This window comes from Pezoporus occidentalis, unplaced genomic scaffold (genome assembly GCF_034315485.1).
Source record: "Pezoporus occidentalis ecotype Australia unplaced genomic scaffold, CSIRO_AGI_Poc_V1 ctg63, whole genome shotgun sequence".
In the NCBI taxonomy this organism is placed as follows: Eukaryota; Metazoa; Chordata; class Aves; order Psittaciformes; family Psittacidae; genus Pezoporus; species Pezoporus occidentalis.
In genome coordinates, this window is record NW_026915977.1 from 6,181,022 (window position 1) to 6,205,825 (window position 24,804).

The 24,804-nt window shown below is 45.6% G+C and overlaps 1 protein-coding gene across 5 annotated transcripts in view; it reads left to right on the forward strand.

Annotated features, from left to right (window-relative positions):
• Positions 1-21,251, forward strand: part of PAK3 (p21 (RAC1) activated kinase 3) — a 168,332-nt gene extending 147,081 nt beyond the window's left edge. For 4 of the 5 annotated variants that reach the window (XM_062640181.1, XM_062640179.1, XM_062640183.1 and 1 more), the window contains 11 exons: positions 1,123-1,160; positions 2,900-3,031; positions 3,991-4,153; positions 8,295-8,358; positions 10,478-10,526; positions 12,709-12,821; positions 13,668-13,785; positions 14,604-14,703; positions 15,116-15,312; positions 19,397-19,534; positions 20,987-21,251. In XM_062640181.1, coding sequence (XP_062496165.1) covers positions 1,123-1,160; positions 2,900-3,031; positions 3,991-4,153; positions 8,295-8,358; positions 10,478-10,526; positions 12,709-12,821; positions 13,668-13,785; positions 14,604-14,703; positions 15,116-15,312; positions 19,397-19,534; positions 20,987-21,076 — 1,202 coding nt within the window. In that variant the 3' untranslated portion in view covers positions 21,077-21,251. Of the gene's footprint in view, positions 1-60; positions 223-1,122; positions 1,161-2,899; positions 3,032-3,990; positions 4,154-8,294; positions 8,359-10,477; positions 10,527-12,708; positions 12,822-13,667; positions 13,786-14,603; positions 14,704-15,115; positions 15,313-19,396; positions 19,535-20,986 lie in introns of those variants that run through there. The other variant, XM_062640184.1, reaches the window with a different exon arrangement.
• Positions 21,252-24,804: the final 3,553 nt, after the last annotated feature.

Genomic DNA, 24,804 nt, shown 5'->3' on the forward strand with positions numbered 1-24,804 from the left:
AGCAGTTTCCATAGCAGAATCATCATGACTTAGGCATTGCCATCCAAAAGGAGCCAGCAGACACGATGGGGGTGTCTTTCCTTCCCTTGTGTAGAGTCTGCAAAACTGCAGCATGGCACTGTGAAAATGAAGGAGCAAGACTGTGCTGCAGTGTGTGGTTTTCTTTATTTGGCTCACTCTTTTATTTACTAGACTCACTCCTGCAGCTGACATGCCAAGCAAGTAAGCAGAGGGTTTAACTAGGTACAGCTTATCTGGCTTTTGTGTCAACATGTTCTTTTGCTATTCCTTAATGACGGAGTTGAGTTTTAAACAAAAGTGCCATTAAGATACCATTAGTTTGGTGAAGCTGGTGTCAACAGCTCCAGGCAATAAAGGGGTGTCTCTGTCCAAGGGCATGTGGACAGCATTTGTAATTCAGCCTGCTGTGGGTCAGTTCCATACCCATGACAGCCTGTGGCAGCAGAGTCTGTGATTCCCTCAGTTTGCTGGTTCAACCAGCACAACTTCTAAAATGCAGACGGGGAGAGCTCCAACTTTACCAGCATTTCTCTCACATTGAGGGAAAGCATCTTTTTCTTAGAAACGCCATAATTAGAAGATTTGACTCTCAAACTTGATGCTTGTGTTTGCTGAAACAGCAATTACTTTCGTGATGAAATGTTTTAAGCAGTGTATGCTCCTGAGCGCAGGAGCTGCTGCTGCACTGTGCCAGGACAGAACTGCCACTGCTAAGGGTGATTTTGGGGAGGCTTTTATGGCAAAACATTTTCAGCAAGTTAAAGAGAATCAATGCATGCAATGGGTTAACTGAAAAAGGAAAGAAGCTGCTTTAGCTCTTGGCTGGAACAGAAGCATTGGCTATTAAAGAACAATTTGAACTTTCTTGACCAAGTTTCTATTTGTTTTATTCACTGGCAAAAAAACAGACACAGAAACTGCAGAAAAATAATAGCCTAGTATCTTGTCCTGTTATCTTGCTTGCTACTTGAAATAACTGCTGCTAGTGGAAGGATGTTGTCCAAAAAAATGCCGTCTGTTTGAATGTACTTGTTCTGTGGGACTCCCCACAACAGGCAGTTTTCTAACAGCATCTGGTTAATTTTCCCTTGCACACTGCAGATAAAAGCGCCCATGGATACATAGAAGCCCATCCTTCGGTGAGTGTGGAAGGAACCTCTTACTATCATAGCGTTTAAGAACTGTGGAACAAGCTGTGAGCTTTGCTTTTGTGATGGAGTGCCAGCCTTGCCGGCTGAATGACAGACAGTGCATTGTAGTGCTCTGCAGCAGCAGAGGAGGAATCACTGGCTGTTCCCTAACTTTCTCTTTAACATCCCTTAAACAGATGCAAGTCTGGTTTTGCAGACAGAAGATTGCTTGTTGTTCTTAGCCATGCTGGGATATGTAATTCACAACAATACACACAACTGTCTAATTAGCCCTTTTTAATTTAGTTTTAACAACTTAGAATCCATTTCTGTTAAGTTTTATGATTTAGCCTTAGTACAGCTGAGTGTGTGGCTGAATATGTATAAGGTTGTAATTGATATGGAACCAGTGAAAGGAAGTTTTAACTACTCCCCCACTCTAATTAACTCTGCCTTACCATGGCAATCCCAGAGACGTAGCCATGACGTCCACATTAATATTGACCAGATTTATTAATGTTAATGTTAGTGCATTAAATAGCAAATGACTGAATGGGGATTGAGCCTTTATTTTCAGGTATGAAGCAACTTAATTGTAGGTCTGTGATTGCACAACAGAGAGTATGTATAATGAAAAGAAGATCATCTTTGTATATTCGCACGCTTCAGCTATTCAATTGATGCCACTTTCATTATCTTTAATAAAACTTTAGTAAGCATTCCCAATAGCTTTTCCAGTGGGTATGGACCCATGGTAAATGCTGTGGTATTTTGTTCTAGCAGATACCGAGAGTGAGACAGGATGTCAGCTTTCAGACGTTACCAGCTCAGGTCTCTCCTGCAGGACGTCCCTTACTGGTATTTGTACTGGACTAAATTGATGCCATTTTAAGGAGAACACAAATGAGATGTGCACATACAGAAGAGTGCCTTTGATTTGCTTCAGCTCCCCAAGTGGCTTCTTGTAGCCAGCTTTAAAGCACTTGATAAACACTGAACAAGGCGCTTTTTCAGTCTTTGTTTCACCAGCCCATTGTGACAATGTGATAGGACCCCCTGCTCTGAGTAGCTGGTGGGGGGAGATGCGCCTTGCTCTGAGAGGGCTGCATTCACCCTGGGTTACTGCTGTGGTCAGAAACAGGAAAACAGTGGAAAGATCAATGTGTTAACTTAGCACTAGGTTAAGAGGAGGATGGGGCTGAAGGAGCTTCGAAACAGTGAATTTGAGTCCTTTAGAAACAGGCAATACCCACGGGTAAAGTAGTAAAGAAGCAAACAGCCTTGCTCTCTTTCTCTCCAAACCCAAATTCCCAGCAAGATGCTGAAGGAGGCTTTGCACTTTGAAGTGTGTTAATTAACCAGCCAGTAGACACCTGTTAGCTTAATGACCTGTTACCATTTGTGCAGACACAATGCCAAAGCAATTAGCCAGTAACTGCATGGGATTTCTCATGATAGATTCAAGTGTTACGTTCTGCGAAATCAGACTCTGAGCAGGGGAAGGATTTAGTTGTTCTTAGCAAAACGTGAAAACCACCAAGACGAATAAAAGACAACAGCACAGTAATGTTTAAGTTGTGTTTAAGTTGTATTGTGCTGTGTGTAACTTGGAACTGCGGCCCAAAGGACTGTGTCTAGGCATGTGTCTAGGCTGGTTTCTGGTGTCTAAGCAGACTAAAGTTGTGTGCTTTAACAAACCTCCCAGGTGCAGAATGGTGACTGTCACTTGTGCTGCTTTCTGTCCACAGAGCACTAAAACAGCATCAGAACCCCCACTAGCTCCCTCTGTTTCTGAAGAAGAGGATGAAGATGATGATGAAGAGGAAGATGACAATGAACCTCCACCGGTTATCGCACCACGGCCTGAACATACAAAATCAGTAAGTCCAGCTTTGGTCAGCAGTGTGTTTGCTGTAATTCAGAGCTCTGTGTTTCTGATCAGACAGCACTTGCCATTCGTGAGTGAAGATTGAGGGCTGGAGTCCTACCACAACCTAGTGCTTCACCCAAGCTGCTGACACTAGGAGGTTTGAACCTTCACATGGAGTAATGAGTTCCCTGTGATAGGGACTGTGAATTCATCTTAGTATCAGATCAGAGGTAGCATTGTCTCTTTTAATGCTACCGGTGTAGAAGTGAGCAGCTTTGTCCAAAGTATCTGTGTAGGCTGTCTTGTCATCAGTGGAGAGAGTGGTCATCAGATGCAGTTCACAGCTTTTCAGGCTCCATGGCAGAAACTGTTGCCTGGAGGTACCTGTTCCTCCCCACAAGTTATGTAAGTAGTTAAATGAACTGCTCAGGCTACACCTTCACTTTTACAAGACTGAAGGTTGATGAGAAGAATCCTACACAGCTGTGCTTTGTAAAGAGAAGGTAGGTCTCTGATTGCAAGTCCTAATGGCCACTCCCTAAAGCTTGCAGTACTGATGAGAAGTCAGTTCTGCAGTTATCATCAGAAAAGGGAAATGCTCCCTGCTTCTCTTCAGGCACGTACCAACTAAAGAGTCATATTGTTACTCATCAGAACACATGAGCATCACAAAAAAGGCTGTGGGGCCCTGGACACATCTATTTTTATATCCTTCCAACGCAGTAAGTTCATTGTTTCAGTTATCTTTCAGAAAAAACAGTGAAAATTGTAAATGAAACTGGCTCTGAACTTGTGTTAAACTGGCCTTTTGCTTCTTTCTGTTCAGTTTGAGCAGTGGACAGCAAACCCGAGCATTTTGAGAGCCTTGGATGTGGCCGAGGGCATCTTCCTAAGGGTTTGCATTTGAAATGTGATCTCAGGGGCATCTCTGCAAGCACCTTTCTGACACAGAATACTTTCTTGTCACAGATCTACACGCGCTCTGTAATCGAACCTGCCGCTGCACCAGCACCAGCTAAAGAAGCCACCACTCCCCAGCCTGAAAACTCAAACACAAGCACTTTGTACAGAAACACAGACCGGCAGCGAAAAAAATCCAAGATGACCGATGAGGAGATCCTGGAGAAACTGAGTATGTGTCCTGGATTTCTTGCCTGATAAAGCAGTGTGCTGTATGCGTGTCTCAGGATTGCATGCACCAAATGTTCATCCTCGGTTCAGTGTCACAGAGTTACTTATGGTGCCCTATGCAAATTCAGAGGGAGTAAGAGAGCACTTTGGATGTTCCTTCTGCCTCTGAGGGCAGCTAACAGTGGGTTGGATTTGCCTGAGCTTCCTACTGTGCTAAAGGCAAAAGCAGAGATTGTTTCTGGTTGAGCAGAGGGCTGTGACCTAGTGAACTCCTGTGTGCTAATGGCCAAATGGAACAGGAAATTTGGGTGCCTAAGTTCTCTTTAGACTCCTGAAGTGTAAAGAGAATTTTCTTGGAGCCGGAATGCTTTGCAGAAATCTGTTGGGTTTATTTGTTTCTGTTGGGGGGTTTCTTGTACCAGTAGACAGCCAGAACACTCAGCTGATTCTTTAGCCTCAAGGAGCTCTCATGCCCCAGATATTCTATTGGTGTCATTTCTATGATTGTTTTTCCTACTTTTACTAGTATATCAGAGTCATAAGAATCCTGTGTTTCTGTCAGAACTCTTTTGAAGCTGATACCACGGATAGAGAGGAAGAGGTGTTCTTAATGTACTCAAAAGAAAAACAACTTTGATAACAATCCTTATTTCATTTCTTAGCTATGTGCTTATAAAGATGTATCAGAGATACATTTGTGTGGTGTGATCGGGTGAAACTGCACTGCAGGCATTTCTCAGGAGCCAGTCTCCAGCGCATCCACTGTGTATATTCCTCACATACATGGCACTGTGTCATAGCTAATTCCCAGCCAGTTAATACTGTTAGAATCCTAACCGTTGGCCCCAAAGCCCTGTGCAGATCATGCTCTAGGAAAACACTAGGAATCAAGCCCTTTGTGATTCTGCAGTACAACCAATTTACTCTGCTGCTTGCACATAATAGCTGCCAGTACTACGCTCCCAGATGATAAATTGTTGGGTTCATAACGTAGCCCAGTTTACTCTGTGTCTGCCATTAACTGTTAGGACAAGAAGTGGATTGATCCATGCCTCCTTGTGTTTGATCTCAAAGCCAGTAATGGTCTGTCTTTAATGGGGGCAGCTGTTTGTAAAGGGGTGCAGTCTGGCTGCGACTTCTTAGTGGCTGTCAATGCTTGTTCTTGCGCTACGTGAACTGTTTTGTTATACCTGCCCCTGCCACTGACGGCTGCTCTGGCTGCAAAGGCTGAAGCCCTCCTTAGCTGTGAGATTTCAGCTGCTTGGGTAGAGTTTTTTGCACCCTTAGCAGGTTGACAGGACTATAAAGAACTGAATCTCTCTGCTCTTAGAGAGTATCCAAGGGGTAAGTTCAGTAGCTTTATTTGAGGGCACAATGAAGTAAATTCCAGAGCAGATAAGTTACCTGCAGGTATGTCAGCTTATAAAGGGAGGAATTACAGCTTCTGCAGCCAAGGATAAATGTTTGAGGCAGGCTTCCACCATGAGATCTGCAGGTAGCCTGCGCACATGAACCCAAGTGTGCCTGTCATTGCTCAAGCGTCTGTGTCAGCCAGATTAGGACTGAGCCCTGGAGTTATTGTGGGTTATGTATTTGGAATGTTACATGCTTTCATGCTTTTTCTTTGTTATGAATTTGATACCAAGTGAACAAGGTCTGAAGCTCTGCCTTGGGCAAACTGTGATGTGGACAATGAAAATCTTTTTGTGCTTTCATGAAGCTATCTGGAAACAGGGGTGATGCTTTTTTGTTACGGTCCTGGGCTGATTAGCCTGTGTGGTGGTTGGGGTTTTCTCTGTTTTGGTTTAACTCTTATGACTTCTCCACCTGCCTGCTTCCCCCACAATTGATTTTTATACTTCAGGAAGATGTCCTCTGCCCTCTTTTATCTTCAGTTGCTTTCATAATTCTGTTCTGCTGGAAATAACCCTGGTTTTTTTAGAACCACTTTCATTGCAAGTTTTACTGGGGAGCAAAGCCTGTAATACTGAGATAAGATCAAACAGAATTCTGCCTGTAATGAAATCACGAATATGTCCCACTGTAATTATAAAACACAAGTGGCCCAATTCTGCTTCTTATCCACTTAATTTAGGACTCGATAAAGGAAAGCGCTTAAAGACATCAAAATAGCTGATAACGTGTATCTTTTGTCCAGAGCAGGGAGTGCTGCTCTGAACTGCAGCCACGTACCAGTCACTTTGTTGATTTTAGTGCTGTCGTATTAGAATGTGCATTGGCTTAAGCACAGGAAACCAGCTACAAACAACTAACTCATGAAGCAACTACTCCAGCCTTGAAGAAAAACTCCAGAATTCTGACCTGCAAAATCGGTGGCAAATTTGGAAAAATTGATTTCAAAATGCTTATTCTGCAGTCTTGCTCTTTATTCTTTACTAACACAAACTTCCTTGAACTTCTCTGTGTGTTCGGGTAGACACCCACTCCATTAACTAGCTGAAAATAGCACCTAGGCTGAGGCTGGCAGCACAGTGTTGTTTTCCTGTTGTCCAGCCCAGCGCAGGGTTATGGCTGTGTTTGTGTCAGTACTGCAGAGTCTCCTGGGGCTGTGCCACAGTGAGCACTCCTGATGTTCCTGCAGTGCCAGGGAAGAGGAGTGAGTGCCATGCGGCAAAGGAAGCCTCTTCTCCCACAGCTCGCATTGGGGATCTTGCCAAGGCCGGCAATGTTCTTTTAGCAGGGAGTGTACCAGATGGTGCTGATGTCCTGTCTTCGTGCCGTGCTGGCAGGCAGTATTCCTGGCCAGGCATCCAGTCAGATGCCCATTTGGATGCTAAAGCCCTCTGCTCCAAAGAAATGGCCTGGACTGGGGGGAGAGAGGTATTTGTTACTACTTACAGCAAATGGTGCATCACCTAGTTTTGTTTTGGATGCACAAGTGGACAAATAAGTGTGTGTGATACAGGAATAGTGCCAGATCAGTCAAACAAAATATGCTGTGACACACTGGAAGTCTTTCCTCCTTAATTAATCTTCAGGTATTTCAGTGATGTACCTTCCAAGTTAAATCTTTAAAAGTCACTCTCATTGAGCCATCACCTTAGGCTTCATCGTTTGTACTTGATCTGGGAAACCACCAGACCAGAAAAAACAATATTGGTTTTGTGCTTATTCCCTCAGATTTGAGCTTATCAGGTTTTGGCTCTCACGTTTGATAAACACAGAGCAGCGAGTGCTTTAATTGCGGCTTTCAGGGGCACACGAGCTCCATGGGGCCGATGGACCTGGAGTGCTGCACGCCTGGTGCTGGGCAGGCTGGCTCTGCCTTCCCGCTGCTCCAGCGCAGAGCTGCCGGGAGGCGGCAGCACCCGGGCTGGCCTGGCTTGGCTTTGCCTGAGCCCCGGCACCTGCACTCCTCGCACTGCAGCAGCTCCTCCGTGCAGCTGTGTGTGGGTAACGCTGGTGCCTCGGGAGTCCTGGTGCCCGTCACGGCTGTGTGTGCTTGGGGAGATCCGCGTGTGTGCGCTGCTGAGAGTGCAAGTCAGGTGTGAGTTAGTGAGCTGGGTCAGGTTGAAGACAAGCAGTGTGGTTCTTAACATGGCACGGACAGGGTCTTCCTCAGAACCCGGTAAGAAATGGTGAGGGTCATAGTTCTTAAGGCCCCATAATTACTCATTATAACATAATCTTTGAAAACACAAAGGCATTCTTATGGCAAAGTGCTGAGAGGTTGAGAAGATCCCCTCCTGGAAACACTTTGCAGTATTCTGCCTGTTCTGAAAATGGCACCTGATGATAAAAATTGATTCCAGAACACAAGGTGCATTTAATCTTCTGAACTATTAAACCTTCTCTTGAATCACACACGGTATTTATCCATAAAAGCTTTGTTGTTCCAGCTCTCATTAATGTTTATAGTCAACCAACACTTGCATTGGTACCTGTTCTTTTCTGACAGTGCTCTTGTGAATGTTCCTCCACGTTCTTAGTCTCCTAAGGACTAACTCTCCAAAGGACTGTAGAAAATCAGTGTTTGTGGAGGCCATCTGTGCCATGGAGCTGCCTGTGGTGGTGTTACCCAACTGACTACAAAGAGTTCACAACCCCAGAGAGTGGAGCTGCAGTTCTGATCTGCTGGAAGTGGTGTCTTCATTTTAAGTGAGCATCTTTGTTTCTTTCAGGGAGCATTGTGAGTGTGGGAGATCCTAAGAAGAAATACACTCGATTTGAGAAAATTGGCCAAGGGTAAGTCCAGACCCAGTTACTTCCACAAAAATGTGGGCTGGGTATTTTGCTGGTGTCACATCAAGGATGAAATCAGGCAAGCTCCAAACATGGTCAGTGATGGGGATGATATCCACATCGTTTATCCTAAAGAAAAAAGGCATCACAAAGGTAATGAAACAGGATGATCAGGAGGAACCAGGCTGCTGCATGGCTAGGGTCAGCAGGGCTGGGCTGAGATGTAGTGCCTTGAATGGGTGCTGATGGGCTTACTGATGGTGCCAGTTCCTGCCCACCCCTGCAAGGTATGCGTATAGTTATGTCAAAGGCATGAGTAGTGTTGGAAGTGGGTAGTCTTTAGTAGCTGCTAATAAGAGCACTGCAAGGCAGCAAGAGACATGGCTGCTCAGACTGCCGGCAGAGAGCAACTTTGTACATAAGGAAAAGCAGCTTGTCCTCATGGCCTCATAGGGCAGGTAAGTTAATGAACAGTGTGAGGGCTTTACGGGCACTCTGCAGTGAACAGTAGTCAGAAGGGCTGTGCTGAAGAACAGGTCAGCTTCAGTGCTGAGTTTCTGGTTTGTCATCAGTCTCCAGTTGAGGACTTAACACGCTGCTGACACCGGAGGGAACTTGGTTAACTTGTGCTTGATAAAGAGGCTGTGTTTGCTCAGGCAGTGTTAGCTCTTGCTAGAAAGACAAATGAGTACGGAGCCAGGAGCAGCTTGGGTTCAGGCTGGTTTTTTAACTTGTACTGCACTGCATCACAGTGACACGGATCTAATTGTGGGCCCTGGTACTTGCCTAACTGCATTAAACCCAAGATGCTACAGAAGCTTTTAAAAGTTAGATACAGATCGGGAATTGCAGTTGCTTAGAAGTAAAAGTTGGTAACGCACAACTGGAGCCCCTGCAATTAATTCACAGCTTTACTTAAATTACTCACCTTTATCTCAGCTCCTCGCAGATGGCCTGGAGCAGAGCAAAAGCATCCTAATTTAAATAGCTGGTTTTAAATGAACTCTGATAGGACTTTGCTGAGGAGCACAGCACAGCATTAGCGAGTCTGAATAAATGGTGTTGGCTTTTTATGAAAACAAATTGGATTAATCTCGACAATTAGTCATAGGAAAATGCATTTGCATTTATATTAAAAGAATACATAGCGTGCCCAATGAGAACACTGTTCTCAACACACACAGTCTCTGTGCCTGTTGAACTACAATGCTTCACAAGTATTTGAGCCTGCAGGTAAAGAGGCCAGGGATCACCTCAGAATGAGCAAACTGACGTTGGCATTTCAGTCAGTGGGACACTTGCCGGATGCATGTTCCAAGAATTCCCACCCTGGCCTCACTGCCCATGCAGATACGGACTTAAATGACGGCAGTGTAAAACTATGGTTTAGCCCAGAAGGAAACCCCATTAGGGTTTACAAGCCCCAAGCTGCTTTTAAACCCAGAAGGATTTCCTCTGATGGTGCCTTTTCCAGCCCTTCACATGATTACAGGGGAAGAACCTCTTTCAACAAGAGGCAGATGGCAAGCAAACCCCCATGCTGTCTAGTCTGCAGGTGAGTGCACCATTTGCTGCTGGTGGCTCTGCAACACAACTGGTGTCTGCCACAGAGCAAAGCATCAGCACCATGAAGAGTCCTTCACGTGTCTGCTAATGGAAGCAGCTGCTGATGGCTCTTGACACACAGAGAAGCTGTCTGGGGATCCTTTGTTTTGAGTAGGTGTCCATGTGTGTGTGAAACAGTATCTCCCTTAACCTGCTGTAGCTGTGACCTCACAGGACAGCTGGAGAACTTTCCTTTGTGTAACCCACAGCCACGAAAAAAGGGGAAGAAAAACCCCAAACCAAAGCAAAACTGGTGAAAATGGAGAAAGAATAAACGTAGAGCTCACCTTCAGTGTTGAGCTATAATAATTTAGTTCGAGGTTTGCACGAGCCCTTTTTCTTCATGTTGGACATAGTTTTATCCGGGGTACTCTGCATTGCAGAGGGTGCTGTGCTGCTGGTTGAAGGAACAAAGGTATTTTTATTTATAAACACTCCAGGCAGCAGAGATCTGGGCTTGTGTTCACCCATAGGGACTAAACTGCTTCTCCTTTCTTTGCTGCTGTTTTGTTTCTAGGGCATCGGGAACTGTTTATACAGCAATTGACATCGCCACAGGACAAGAGGTACGTGCCAGCAGCCCCAGCAGAGTTTGCAGATATTTGGGGCTTTCCCCTGTGGTACTAACTGTGGATGGGGCTTTTGGGTGCCAGTACATCTGTACTGCAAAGGTATAAATACCTCTGAAGCACAGACTGGTGTCAGCCTGCAAAATACATCTTCTGCTACGGCTGTTCCTCCTAAGCGCGGACTGGTGTCAGTTGGCAAAATACATCATCTGCCGTCTTCAGCTTTGCTGTGGAAGCTCCTTAAGGGGAATGTGTTTCTGTGCCTCAGTAGCTGAACACTTCCCGTGGCCATCGACTTTCCAGCAGCCATTACACTGAGGTATTGACTAATGCAAATTCCTTGGGGGTGTCCTGCTCCCCGTGGAAGCAGTAAGAGCCTTGGTGCTCTCTGCTTGGGTGAAGCATCAAGAGAGATGCTTCACCCATAGCTTTTAAGGCCAATTATAATAGCATTATGTTCTGACTTACATACTATGTTTTACTACATACTACATTTGCAGCATAAAATCTACCTTTGGACCTGGCCATAGATGGGTTAGCAATACAAACAGTGAAATCTAAAGCTCTGTCATAAAGCGAGGCTTCAGGAGAGCAAATGGGGTGGCCACAGGCTCTCCTGTTGCTATAAGGAGTGAATAGGTTCATTACATAGTGTAATTTCAGACAGACTTTGTCCTTATTCACAGCCAGAAAGGATGCAGGGAGGAAGTGGTATCTTTCAGAGAAGGATATATAATTAAGACAGTAGCTGTGTCTTAATTACTAAATATATTAATGCATCAGCTAGCTGATGGAGGCTGCCAGCGTTCAGTCCCAGTTTATCTTAATCACAGGTTCAGGCAGCAGTGCTATTTAGCATTTTTTCCATTATATGTTTTGCCTTCGAAGTATAATGTGAGACCTATTAAGGAGAGCTCATGTTTAGCACGCAATTTTGTGTTCAGTCATACTGACACTAGTTGACACACACACACTGACAAATGAGAAGGTGTGTATCAAGAGCAAAGAGCTCTCCTAAATCATACAGCCATGTTTAGGTCCAGTGGCAGTGACAGCCCTTTACAGCCCATGAACTAGTCACAGGGAAGTGGGGGCCAGATATTAAGTAGCCCCAGGGCCACATCTCCCCCTGAGGTGTGTGTTGGGCAGGAGGTGCTGGGAACCCTGGGGAGGGTGTGTTTGCAGTCTTGGCTGGAGCTGGGTGCCAGGGAGGGAAGTTGGGCTGAGCCCAGAGGGATGGGCCTGGCAGAACTGGGCTCGGGAGGGAGGCCAGGAGGAGAAGCTCAACTGGAGACTGTGGGAGATGGGACCGGGCAGAGGCAGGATGGCTGCAGTGGTTCAGAGCAAAATGGATCATATTGGCAATAAATTATGTCTTAGAGAATCCTATTGCTCTTTGGTGCTACAACTTAAGATTTCTGATTTACCATTTCTGACTGTCACCAATACATTTGGATCTTACTGGTAGTTTCTCATCTACCTGCAGTACTGCAGTTTGTAACTGAGTCTGCAAGGGACCTAAGAGCCATAAGCCCTGCTTATAACCCTGGGGTTATCCGTAAAATACCATAGAATGGATTAAACTTTTTTTGATCCAGAAAGTATTTGCAAATCCAAACTGTGTTGAAGAATGTTACTTAGAATTGCAAAACCCAAACGGAACAAGTTGGGAAGTACTAGGACTGGTTGTGGGGTAACCCTAGCGATCTTTTCAGTATGGCATTTTATACGAATGTGCGTGTGTTTTGTGTGTGCAGTCAGGTGTAGCAGCAGTAGCTGACATCATGATCAAAAATCAGGGACTTGCAGAAGTATTTACCTGCTGGGTTTACATATTTTCACAGTAGCAAAATCGCGTCCTGCTTGCAAATGCATGAATAACAATAGTGGTGATAAACTAAGGCTGTTTGAGAGCGTAGCTCCAGAGAGTGGTGGTAGAGACTGGTGGTTAAGAGTTTAAAGACCCTTTTTATAAGGCAAAATGTCAATGGCCATGTGTCCTGCACCACCCAGGCCACAGAGAAGCAGGGTGTTGTAATGTAAGTTCCTAAGCTCTTACTCCATATAACAAGAAAGTTTGGCACAGCTCTGCTACGTCATTCCAAAGCCACTCTCTCCGTGTTCATTCTGACCTTGTGCAACGGACTACTCAAGTTGATGATTTTCAATGTCGTTTTAGGTGGCCATAAAGCAAATGAATCTCCAACAGCAGCCCAAAAAGGAACTAATTATTAATGAAATCCTGGTCATGAGGGAAAATAAGAACCCCAATATCGTTAACTATTTAGACAGGTAAGTAAATGGTGTTGGACATTATCACGTGCATGTTCATTTACGTACTGCAAGGCAGACATGAAAAACCCCCTTTGGATGCTGGCAGCAAATTGATCTCTTTATTATTTATCTACTATTTAGTGTGTGGGAGGAGATTGCACTTTGTCTGCATTAATCTCTTCTGGCAGCTGTAGTTTGAAGACTGTTCTCAGAAACCTGGATCAGCTGGATCTTTATAAAACAACAGCCTCTAGTTTCACTGCCTCCGAGTTGCTTTGTTGGGTGGCTTTGGTTTGCTGGGTTTTTTTAAAGTTGATAGTATTTTCTGTGTCTTATGATAAGTGCTGATAAATCATCTTAGAAATGATTTTCCTTGGGCTATTCCCGCTATTTTCCATGGCTGTGGATGCCGGGAAGACTGGGTTCTTGTCTCCAGAAACATGTAATTTGCCAGTTTTTAAACCGTTTTTCCTGTTTCTGAATGTATTTTATGTAAGGTTTTCCAGAGTGCTGACCAATTTCTGTCCTCAGTGGTACACACCCTCCTACCATGGACACTTTGAGAGCTGTGCTGCCTTGTTCCTGGAGTAAATCATGGAATTTATGTGTTAAGATGATGAACCAAATGATGTGATAATCTGTGCAAGATTTATCTGTGCCATTGCCAAACTGCATTTTTTCACTTGTTTGCCATCTAAGACATCTTATTTCTCACTTAATGTGCTTTCGGATTTAGACTGCACAGCTTCTAAGTACTGTATAGGCTATCAGGAATGAGCTGGAAACACAACTCAGCTGTAGTCTTTTGCATAAGGTAACTCAGCTTTGCACATTCATCTCAGTGCTGCTGTGTTCTTCTTCCAGCTACCTGGTGGGTGATGAGCTCTGGGTGGTTATGGAGTACTTGGCTGGCGGCTCTTTAACCGATGTGGTTACAGAGACATGCATGGATGAAGGACAGATAGCAGCTGTCTGTAGGGAGGTAAGGGATCCTACACGTGCTTCCATTTACTCGCACAGGATGGTACTTCTAAACAGATGGTAAGAACATGAGTGATACCTTGTTCAGAGCTTTGTTTCTGTGTTGCTTTAGTAATATGGAGAAGAAAGAACTTAAGTGAACTGCCTGCCAGTATCACTGCACTTACTATACTCTGTTATTATACTCATATACTGTTACTGTACTGTCTCTTTTTTAGTTCTATTCTCAACTTTGCCTCTTTAAACATTTGTCTGGAGCACATCTCTACTGCATTCCTTGCCTGTAAAAGCAAACATGCTGGTGGCAGAGTTTTAAAACAACAGCAAAGAAAAATAGAAGCTCATTTATCACAGTCCTCAGCTTAAAAGGAGAGCGTTCCTCCCAAAATGGTGTTTGATTCTGAAAAATTACTAACATGCTATTTCCAAATCTGCTGTAGAGCCTAACAATAAAACCTTTGTCATGCAGCCTCCAACCTGAAAGTGATCCACTTCATACTAAAGGAAGGGAATACTCTTTGGCAAACAATAGTTTCTCACGTGGATGGAGATAGCACGTTCACTGCAGCAGCAGACATTCTCTCTGTGCTTGCAGGGGATAGTCTCTAGCAATAATTGACATTTCTCTTTCAAAAGCTAATATGCTTTCATTTAGAAAGTTATTACTCAGCCAGTTGGTGCAGCACGGTGTTCCTCTTGACAGCACAATGTTCTAGTCACAATTCATCTAGAAATTCAATCTTTTGGAGCCATTTCCTTTCTTGTGTGATGAACTCAGGTCATTAATTTTCACCCTCCTGTTTCTTTTTTGTCTGTCAGTGCCTGCAAGCGCTGGACTTCCTTCATTCAAACCAAGTGATTCACAGAGACATCAAAAGTGACAATATCCTTCTCGGAATGGACGGCTCTGTCAAATTGAGTAGGTATTCTTGGCCAGGCGCAGCACTCCCAGGATGTGGCGTGGGGCTGCTTTTGACTGACTGCCAGTTACCCAAAAGCGATGCCTGTGGTAGCGCATTAACCACTGCTGCAAGCTAAGAGCACAGTTCCAGCATGCAGAGAGGTATAGGAGGGAAAAAGGTGTTAAGAGTAGCTTTGGTTTGTGCGTGTCCTTGTCGAAGGGAGGGAGTTACAGTCTCCAGCCTCAGGTGAATCAAAGCCACTGTGTGAAACTGGCCTAAAGTGGCCAGTTCAGTGTTTCCTTGGCTGCAGCGCTGACTGAACAGGGCACGGCTCCTTCTCCAGAGAGACTCAGCAGCGTGTTCTCAGCCATGTAGTGGGGCTTTCTTTTGCTTCAGCCTGCCTTTAACAATACTTGTTTTTCCCATCAGCTGATTTTGGTTTCTGCGCTCAGATCACCCCTGAGCAGAGTAAACGGAGCACAATGGTCGGGACTCCTTACTGGATGGCACCAGAAGTGGTGACAAGGAAAGCATACGGCCCCAAAGTGGACATCTGGTCTCTTGGGATCATGGCAATAGAAATGGTGGAAGGAGAACCTCCGTACCTTAATGAAAATCCTCTCAGGGTAAGGTGCAAACAAAACCAGATACCGCTCTTTCTAATCTGTCCCATGCTTTGTATCCATGAGACAGAGTCCCAGTCCCATCAGCTCCACCAAGAGCTTCTGAAAATGTCACTGGAATGTACCAGCGTATCCAGTAGTTTTGGTTACATCCATGGGAGAACCTCAGAGGAGAAGGGAGCTGTAGCCAGTTCAGAAATGTGCCATTTTTGCCTTCAGTGGTGCTTGAAATTTCTCACATGGTTTTTGAACTCTGAGCTGCATGTCAATGGCAGGAATTGCTCAGCAGCAAGTTTCCCCAGTTGGGGAACCTTCCTGAAGAGCATTTCAGCTGTATCTGTGAGCAGAGCAGACTCAGAACAGTGCTGATGGCTTACCTGAGCCTTCCCCAGAGTGTCACTGGTTATAGGAATGCCAGAATTACTCATTACCAAAAACATTTCTAAAAGTACGTTTTAGCAGGGATATTTGCAGTAAACTGATGCATTTTTAATGTTCTGAAGTTTTCCCTTTTATCCTGATTCCTTAAAATGACTTTTCCTGCCAAAGAGAGAACCCCATAGTTCGTATGCTTCCATAGAAGACCCTTGTGAAAAAAATGCATTTGCCTTGTATAAGGCAGCAAATGCACATGAGGAGAATTAGCATTACTGGTCTGGATACTGGAAATTCCCGGCTTCCCTAACCTCAGGTGTTGATGAGGGCTCCTGGAGAAGCCTTGGGTTAGAAAGAGAACTGAATTTCTGACCTGACCAAATTCCTGTTCAGCTCTTCCTGCCTTTAGCCAGATTATTTGAGATGCTCTTTTTCTCCATCCATGGCTCATCTCCTGCTGAGGTTAAGATCACTTTGAACACTTACTGCTGCAAGGCACCTTCGGGTGTCTGAGGAAAATAGCAGTACGTTAAAATCGGGCATCTCAAGTCAGTACCATCTGTATTAGCTTCTAGACCGTTCCTCAGAGGTTGCTACCCCTGAGGTAGGAACGGTGAAGAGCTTGTGATGGACTGCCTGAAGTTCCCCAGTTGTCAGGTAGTTTTATTAAGGTAAATCAACCCCAACAGGGACAAGATCCATCCACTACTGTACATGGAACAGAGGCTTCAGTGAGAGGTTTCAGCTGCGTCCAAACAGGAGAGCTTATAAGCAAGCCCTGTTTTTATAGCTGAGTTGTTTAGCTGCTGGCACACAGTGGTGGTTGGTTTAATAGGCACATGTAGACCACATTCAGGGTATTCTGCAAAGCCTGGAAACAAAAGGATGCCCTTTCATTTTTATGAATGATTGTTTTCATAAAGGAAGGCACGCAGGAGCTGCAGTTACTGACACTAAATACATGAATAAATTATAAGGGCAATAAAGGACCTTAATCACAGAGTTAACAGCAGTCTTGATGCAAGCACATTTGTGTTTGTGTGTGTAGAGCAGACGTGTCCCGTGTTCCTCAGGTTCTTTCCAGCCTCACAGAAATGAACCGTTTTCCAGCCATGAGTGTCCTGGATATTTCTGTGATGGTATTTGTTTTCTCTCACTGTGATTTTTTTCCATCAGGCATATGCCTGGGGCCTGAGGGGCAAACACTGGTGTGATAAATATCCTTTGAAATGTAGGTTGGACCTCCCCATTTCCAATCTAAAAAACCCAAACCCTCAGCATTTGTTTGCTTTTTCATTTATTAACCACAGCACATCAGTTTCCTTCAAAACTGGAGCATGTTTTCCAAATGCTTTGGATCTTCTACAGTTTCAGGCTTCTAAATCATCTGTATATTGTTCTGCCGTGTATCTGGGTGGCCTGGATAACTTTAGGATATCGTTTTCACAGACTGCAGCTATAATTGTGTGCCAAATCCTTTCTTCTTTCTTGGTATGTTAAACAAATCAATGAGCTTATTGCCCCTTTGCAGCTACTGCAAACACTCGTTTCCTTTGTACTGCTTGTGTTTTTCTTTGCTGGCTATATCACAGGAAACCAAAAGATACATAAAAAGGCGCTTTAGCTTCTCGTAGACCTTTTTCTGTCATCCTAGAAGTATGTAAAAGGTTCAGTTGCAAGCTAAAGATGACTCTTCCTCCTGATTCATGTGCTGTGGAGAAACAAGCCACTAAAAAGAGCTCCATTTGTCCTGGCACTCCTCGTTCACAGTCAGGTGAATGCGGCTGGAATAAAATCTCCAAGGGTGACATTGGTGCTCCTTTACCACAGGAGAAGTAGCATCCCTCAAGTAGCACAATTTAAGAGTGGTGAGGACAACCCTGCAGCTCGGGTCAGCTGCAGATGGACAGCAGGACCAGAGTGATGCTGTGACGTTAACATTGTGGGAAAAGTAAAGCAACTGCCTTTTATTGTTTTTACTCCAGGATAGTTCATTTGCTTTTTCAGGGTTGGAAATCTTCCTGTGTATTTAAGAGGATGACAAAGTCAATTTGGTCACAATCTATTTAAACGCCAGTCATACAGAGCTGTCATTATCATGCACGCATTTCTATGGAAGACTCCTGGGCCTATTTCTATTCTTACTGCTGTGTATTTGAAACACATTCTGTGAGTTTAACTAGTTCAGAATTATTTACTTGTGTTTCTAAGTAACATGTTGCAAAGCCGGAAGGGACTGATCTCTCCAGCTTCTCAGCGTGTTAGACCGTGGTTACAAGTGAACCAGGCTGGATAATGCTCACCCTGTGTTTTGCAAATCTACATTGTAATTCCTGGGCAGTGGAATATCAGGAGGCCTTGCTCAGATTCATGAGCACTCCTGGGAGTGAGCATCTGTGGCCTTGCTTAAGAAACTTCAGCTTCGATTAGGCTAGATGCTGTTGAGGAGGAGAAAGGCTTGACTTTCCAAGTGTTTGGGTAGGCCTGTGTGCACAGATGGGCAGCTGGATGCTTGTGCACATCATGGAAGGGAATTCACAGAGGACTCGGCAAATACTCCCAATACTCAGGTAACATTTTATTTGGGGTTTGACGTTGTTCCAGCTCTTCTGTCTGTGAAGATGACCCTGAAAACATGAAATATGTGTAGCAGATCTAATCTTACCTTTAAAAACCAAACCAAAGTAAAACCCCCAAACCACACAACCAACCAAACCACCCCACCAAAACCCAGCACCTTTCTAAACAGGGGTTTTGAGATATAAACTGCCCCCAGTTCTTCTCACTGGAAGCTTGCCTGGAACGTGAAGATTGTAGCCCAAGGGCAACATGGTCTGTTCTGCCTCTTGCCTGTTTTTCCTGAAATACCTTGTGAACATATTTCTTTCATAGTCCACTTTCTCCATGCCACCAACCTTGAGCTTCCAATAACCAAACTGCCAACACCTCCCATTTCTTCCCTGACAGTTTCTGGAATAGGGACATCATTAACTGAGTATCCAAATTAGCACAGGGCTGCCATAGGGGCTGCCATAGGAACGGAATTACTCATTTCTCTGCTTAGACCAGTAAGTTCTCTTTTACCACATAAGCTGACCTGGAATTTGGAGACTGCTGAAAGGCGTAGTTGCAGGTGGCCCCTGTCTGCCCAGTTACACATTTTCTTCATATTTGTGGATTCAACTTAACGTGTGTGTGTTGAAAATGAGGTTCCAAATGTTTCTGTTTCTTTACCCAAGGAACAAGCTGATGGATATACTTTTCTTTTCATCCAGTGACCATTTTTATGAAGAACAGAGCAAGAAAACTTGGCTAGCTTTTGTTCCATGGAAGCTGTACTGCAGGGACCAGTGAGCACTGCAGAGACACATTTTTATGTAATAATCCTTTGAAATTACATAGTTGGACCAAATTCACTCTTTAAAATAGCCTGTAAAGCTAGTGTCAGTACTTAGAGGAGCAAAATGTGCTTTTGCTGATGTAGTTCATACTAAGTAGGTCAGGCAATGAAATCAGCTGTCAAGGCAGGATTGTTCTGATGTTGGAGTAGCTGTGGCTGCATCAGGGTTTTTTTGTTGGTATAGAAAAATCCTCTCTCACCTTCTGCCAGGGAAGAAGCTGCCACTGGAGACTGGACTTTAAAGTGGGGTCTATGTGAGGAGTTATGGATGTGAAAGACACAGGAGGAGTCTGGTGTTTTCTTCTTCCCTAGGCGCTGTATCTGATAGCTACCAACGGGACACCAGAGCTGCAGAACCCCGAGCGGCTCTCCGCTGTATTCCGAGACTTTCTGAACTGCTGCCTGGAGATGGACGTGGACAGGAGAGGGTCTGCCAAGGAGCTGCTGCAGGTACAGTGCGAGTGGCTGGGAGTGACACAGCTCTACTGTGGGATGGGTTTTTGGAAGCTGAACTCTAAGGCATAGAATTGTAGAATAGTTAGGGTTGGAAAGGACCTTAAGATCATCCAGTTCCAACCCCCTGCCATGGGCAGGGACACCTCACACTAAACCATGTCACCCAAGGCTCTGTCCAACCTGGCCTTGAACACTGCCAGGGATGGAGCATTCACAACCTCCCTGGGCAACCCATTCCAGTGCCTCACCACCCTTACAGTAAAGAATTTCCTCCTTATATCCAATCTAAACTTCCCCTGTTTAAGTTTGAACCCATTACCCCTTGTCCTGTCACTACAGTCCTAATGAAGAGTCCCTCCCCAGCATTCTTGTAGGCCCCCTTCAGGTACTGGAGGGCTGCTCTATCAGTCTCCAGTGCTTTTCAAATAAAAAATGAAGTAGAAGCATAGAATGACTGGAGTTGGAAGGAACCTTTTAAGCTCATCTAGTCCAACTCCCTGCCATGAACAGGGACATCTTCAGCTAGGTCAGGTATCCCAGAGACCCGTCCAACCTGGCCTTGAATGTCTCCAGAGATGGGGCATCTACCACCTCTCTGGGCAACCTGCTCCAGTGTCTCACCACCCTCACTGTAAAAAATCTCTTCCTTATATTTAGTCTGAATCTGTCCTTCTAGTTTAAAACATCACCTCTTGTCCTACCACAAGAGGCCCTGCTAAGAAGTCTCTGTCTTTCTTACAGGGCCCCCTTTGAGTATTGAAAAGCCCTGGTAAGGTCTTCCTGGAGCCTTCTTTTTTCCAGGCTGAACAGTCCCAATTCTCTCTGCCTTTCCTCTCGGGAGAGGCGCTCCCTGGACCTGTTTTGTATTTTGATAGTATATTCAGTCCTGCTGTGCAGGTGCCAGCCAGCACAGGAAGGGCAGTGCATGGGCTGGTAGGCACTACTCAACCCAGAGCTGAGCCCATCAGTGCTGTCACTTGCCTGCCTGCTCTTGGTGCTGGAAAGCTGTACCTCAGTGGCCTTCAGAACAGCTCACAGGCCTACATTCTATTGGGATAAAAGTTTCTGCAAGATTCTGTAGTTCCCTGAGGAATGGCTCATGCCCCTCATCTTTTTTGACAACTGAAATAGTCCATGTCTTTAGAAAAATGGAATCTTAAGTATTTCAGGTTTCCTGAAAGGAACAAGGCCCTGGGACAGCAAACAGCATTCCCACAGTGTTGCCAGGGTAAACACCCCAGCAAGCTGAAGCCACCTTGATAAATGGATTAGGAGGATTATGGACCATGCTTGCCTGTGACAGCAGGGTGCTGAACACAAGGACACAGGTGCAGATGGTCCCCGCAGTCCTATTTCTGCAGACTCCTGGTACCCAGAGGACAAACTGCTTGAGCCTGTGAGTAAGTGTGTTTGGAAAGTAACAGTTCTTTTTTTTCCTTTGGGCAGCATCCATTTTTAAAGTTAGCCAAGCCTCTCTCCAGCCTGACTCCTCTGATCATTGCAGCAAAGGAAGCGATTAAGAACAGCAGCCGCTAGCGCTCCAGGCCGGTCTCCCATGCCAGCTCAGAGCAGGACTGAGAACAGAGACTCTGTGAAACCTCAACTCTTGTGCTGCGGGACAGGATGGATGCACACACCAACGGTCACAGTCACGGAGGTAGGAGGGAGAACAATCCAGTCCCTCGAGGAGTAAAACTTATCATTTGTCTTCTTCCTGCTTTCTGGCTCCTTAATTTATTTTTAAGATGAAACAGGGCTTAAGACAGAGAGGTGATGACCGAAAATGCTTTGCTGCCTCCACCATTCCCAAGGTAAAGCAAATTCAGTTGGAAGATTCCCTTCCTTCTCACCCTGTGAATAAGCTGTACATTCTCTTTTAAATTGTCAGTTGTTTCTTAAAGACAGAAAGTCCCTTTTACGGGTTTTTTTTGGTACGGTTGGAATTGGAGAAGGTTCTCCTTCATTCATAAACTCCAGACTGCACTGCCTTTTGAATACAGCCCCCTCGCTGGTATTTGCCCAGTCACGGTACTTGCATTGTATTTCCAACCAAAAACCCATCAAGAGTGGGGCAGACAAAACATCCTGTTGAGATACAGGTTTTCAACTGTGAATACGTAGTGTTTCGGTTCTTGGCAATTTGGTTTGTATAACTAATTGTAATCTGTTTGCCTGGATGCGAGTCTTACTGAAGTGAAAAAGCAGAAAGGTTTCTGAGCAGACTGTGCTCAGAAAGGGCTCGTCTGGTGCAAAGCTGTAGGAGAAATGTGAGAGCAGGCCCGGCCCTGCCTGGCGCTGAGCCCCAGCAGACCCCTTGCAGAGTGCAGGGCAGCCTTGGCACCTGCAGACCCAGGCCAGAGGAAGGTTCTTGTAGCAGGAGGTGGCCGCAGACTGGGGCTGGGTGCATCCCTCTTCCTGGGACCGGAATAATCATCCCGTGTCAGAGCCAAACTGGCAGCAGGCTGCTCCCGAGGTGAATCCTGGCCATGCTGTGGAATGCACAGGCTGGAGGGATTAGCTGTCTTGAGTGTGTGCAGGAATAGAGAAGGGTAGAACAGAGCTGAGTTGTGGTGTCACATCAGGATGCCTGCTCTCCCAGTCTCCTGGAGCTCCTGGTTCGTAGTGTCTCTGGGAAGAAGGGGAGGAGGGTGTCAGGCTCATGTGCAGGTGAGTGTCCTTCCGGCACACGAGTTCTGACATGGAAACTCAGGCTGACAGCGTGTGAATGAGTGAGTAGCAGCTCGGATACGCATGGCCAGAGCCACAGACAGCTCTGGAGGGAAGTGTGTTAAAACCTGGGGCTCTGAGCAAGAGCCAGCATATGAGATGCAGAGTGCTTTACAGACAGAGAGGCACCGGCTGCAGCTCTTGAGTTGCTGGGAGAGAGGGAATCCTGAATGTGAGTGAGGATGGTGCTTGACTAGTCCGCTGGTTTGTAAGCAGAGTTTGCTTACTCTTTGGAGCAGAATAGTTGCAGTATGCAGTTTGTGGTTTATTTATTCATTTCTGAAAGAAAGGCGCAATGTGGCTTCACTCAGAAAAAGCCATGTAGAATTCCATGTAGAATTCCATTCAGCTCCTGCATGCACACCCGGAAGCCGGCACGGGGTGGATCTTACACCACTCTCACTTGTGTCCAGCACTCCTGTACGTACGTGCGTGTTTATTCCCCATCTCTGCACACAACTGAACCCCAGTACTTTTATAGCTGTTCGTGCTGAGTTTGAGACCGGTCGCTGCATGTCAGCAGGTCTTTCAGTCAGTCCTGTCACCGAAAATGAAGCACATTCCAGTCACCACAAGAAGGGAAGTTAAGTATCTATCTGTCTCCTGTCCTCTAGTTGTAGGAACGTCCCCATCCCCTGGTGTCTATATGGCAGTTAGTTCCAGTATATGGTCAGTGGTGTGGCTACTGAATATTCCTCACGCTGAGCATGTAAATACCCATCTGTCCTAGTCCAGGCCTGAGCAATGAGCCAGGGCACGCTCTGTAACCTGCGCTTACAGATGTGTTCCCTTGCCTGACACCCAGGACATGCACATGAATACCAGCTTCACCTTGCTAGGTCTTGGGGAGTTAGTGGTCTGCACACCTTCCCAGTGAACCGTTGTTCATTCATGTGCAGATGTGCAGCAGTTTAATGGTGGGTGATGGGGAACCTGATGAAGGACCCATAAATGTAAGTGTTCAGCTTTTCTTCTCCCCCTCTCCTGACCAGGTAAATACCTTTAATTTTAGCTCCAGGTTTCAGGAAGCAGGCAAAGGGCCACCTTTGTGTTGTCCTGGCCAAGGCTGCTTTGAGTGGGATGTGCAGTTCAAGGATTCTTCAAACTTTATCTGTCCTTGAGCTGACAGGGTAGTTTCTTTTTGTGGCTGAAACTTGCAGGATCTTGCTTACCCATCCTCTCTGTGGATGAGTTTAGAGCTGATTGCTGTAATCCTCAGCGTGCATTGAATGTATAAACCATCAGTCGCCTGAGCCCACCTGTGGTAGTGACCTTGGCAGTGTTGGGTTAATGGTTGGACTTGATGAACTTAAAGTTCCTTTCCAAACTAAATGATTCTGTGATCCCAGCTGCTGGATTCATCTAGTTCCGTATTAGCAACACTGGTTTTATCAGAAAGTTTACTCTCAACCAGGCCTTGCAGCCTAAAGCTGCTTTAGCTACTAGTGCTCAGCTGCTAATGCTAAAGAGACTACTCAGAAGAATGCAGTTAATCACATTTTGCTGTAACATTGAGGGAGGAAGTGAATGAACTGAGACCATGAGTACTGTCCCTGTGTCACCTCCTTTCTGGTCTTCACCCCTTTCAGGGCTTGAAACAGAGAAGAGTTTCCCTAAAGAGAGAAACTAAGCAGTGTGTTACCTTTCACAGTCTTGCTCTTCCCAGTCTCTGTGCTTGACTGATTCTGTCACTCTTCCTGTGCCCTCTGGTCTTCCTCTGCTTGGTGGCTGCTAACCAAGACTCTGCAACTGGCTTAGAGTACTTGAGATCCTCTTTTCTCTGCCCTTTGAACTCCTGCTTACAGCAGCCTTTTCAGTCTGTAAGCTTGGTCTGGAGAGGGAGTTGAAAATCCCCTTCACTTAGTGCATCACCTCCAAGAACTCGGGGCCTGACATCTGAAGGCCATCGAGGGCTCCTAGGTGCCTCAAGCTGACATGATGCTATTGCAGATGTCAGGGAATAGTGGTAGGTGGTTGGTTTTAAAGTCTGGTCCTTTGCTGCTGCACAGTATGTGCATAATGGGGTATGTGTCAGCCCAGCCACAGACCTGGGGATCAGATACAGGCACTGCTGTTACTCCTAGTGAGGTCAGTGAGAGTTTGGCTGTTGGCTTCAATGATGGCAGAACTGGTCACCTCCTGAGCTGGTGCTGGTAATGCCCAGAGCACGGGGGCTGGAGACATCCTGGGTGGGAGGGAGCTGCCTGCTGTTGTTCTTCTCCATCATGCAAAATGTCCAGGGCAGAAGGACAGCAAACAGGAAGCATGCACATCTCTTACATCCATGTCCCAGCAGCCCTTTGCGCTCCAGGTCTGTAAAGGCAATTGCATTTGTCTAGCTGTTTCTATTTGTGTCAAGCAATGCTGCTAAATCAGTCTGTAGCACAGCAACGGGAAAAAGAGCCTCTCAGCTCTTCAGGGGCCACTCTCGTGAGCCACCTTGGCAGGTACGTAAGTGGAAGGCTGCTGCTGTAGCTGGGAACAAGTAGCAAAGGGCTGCACACACCGTGGCCCCAGTGATGAGGGCAGCTCCTTGG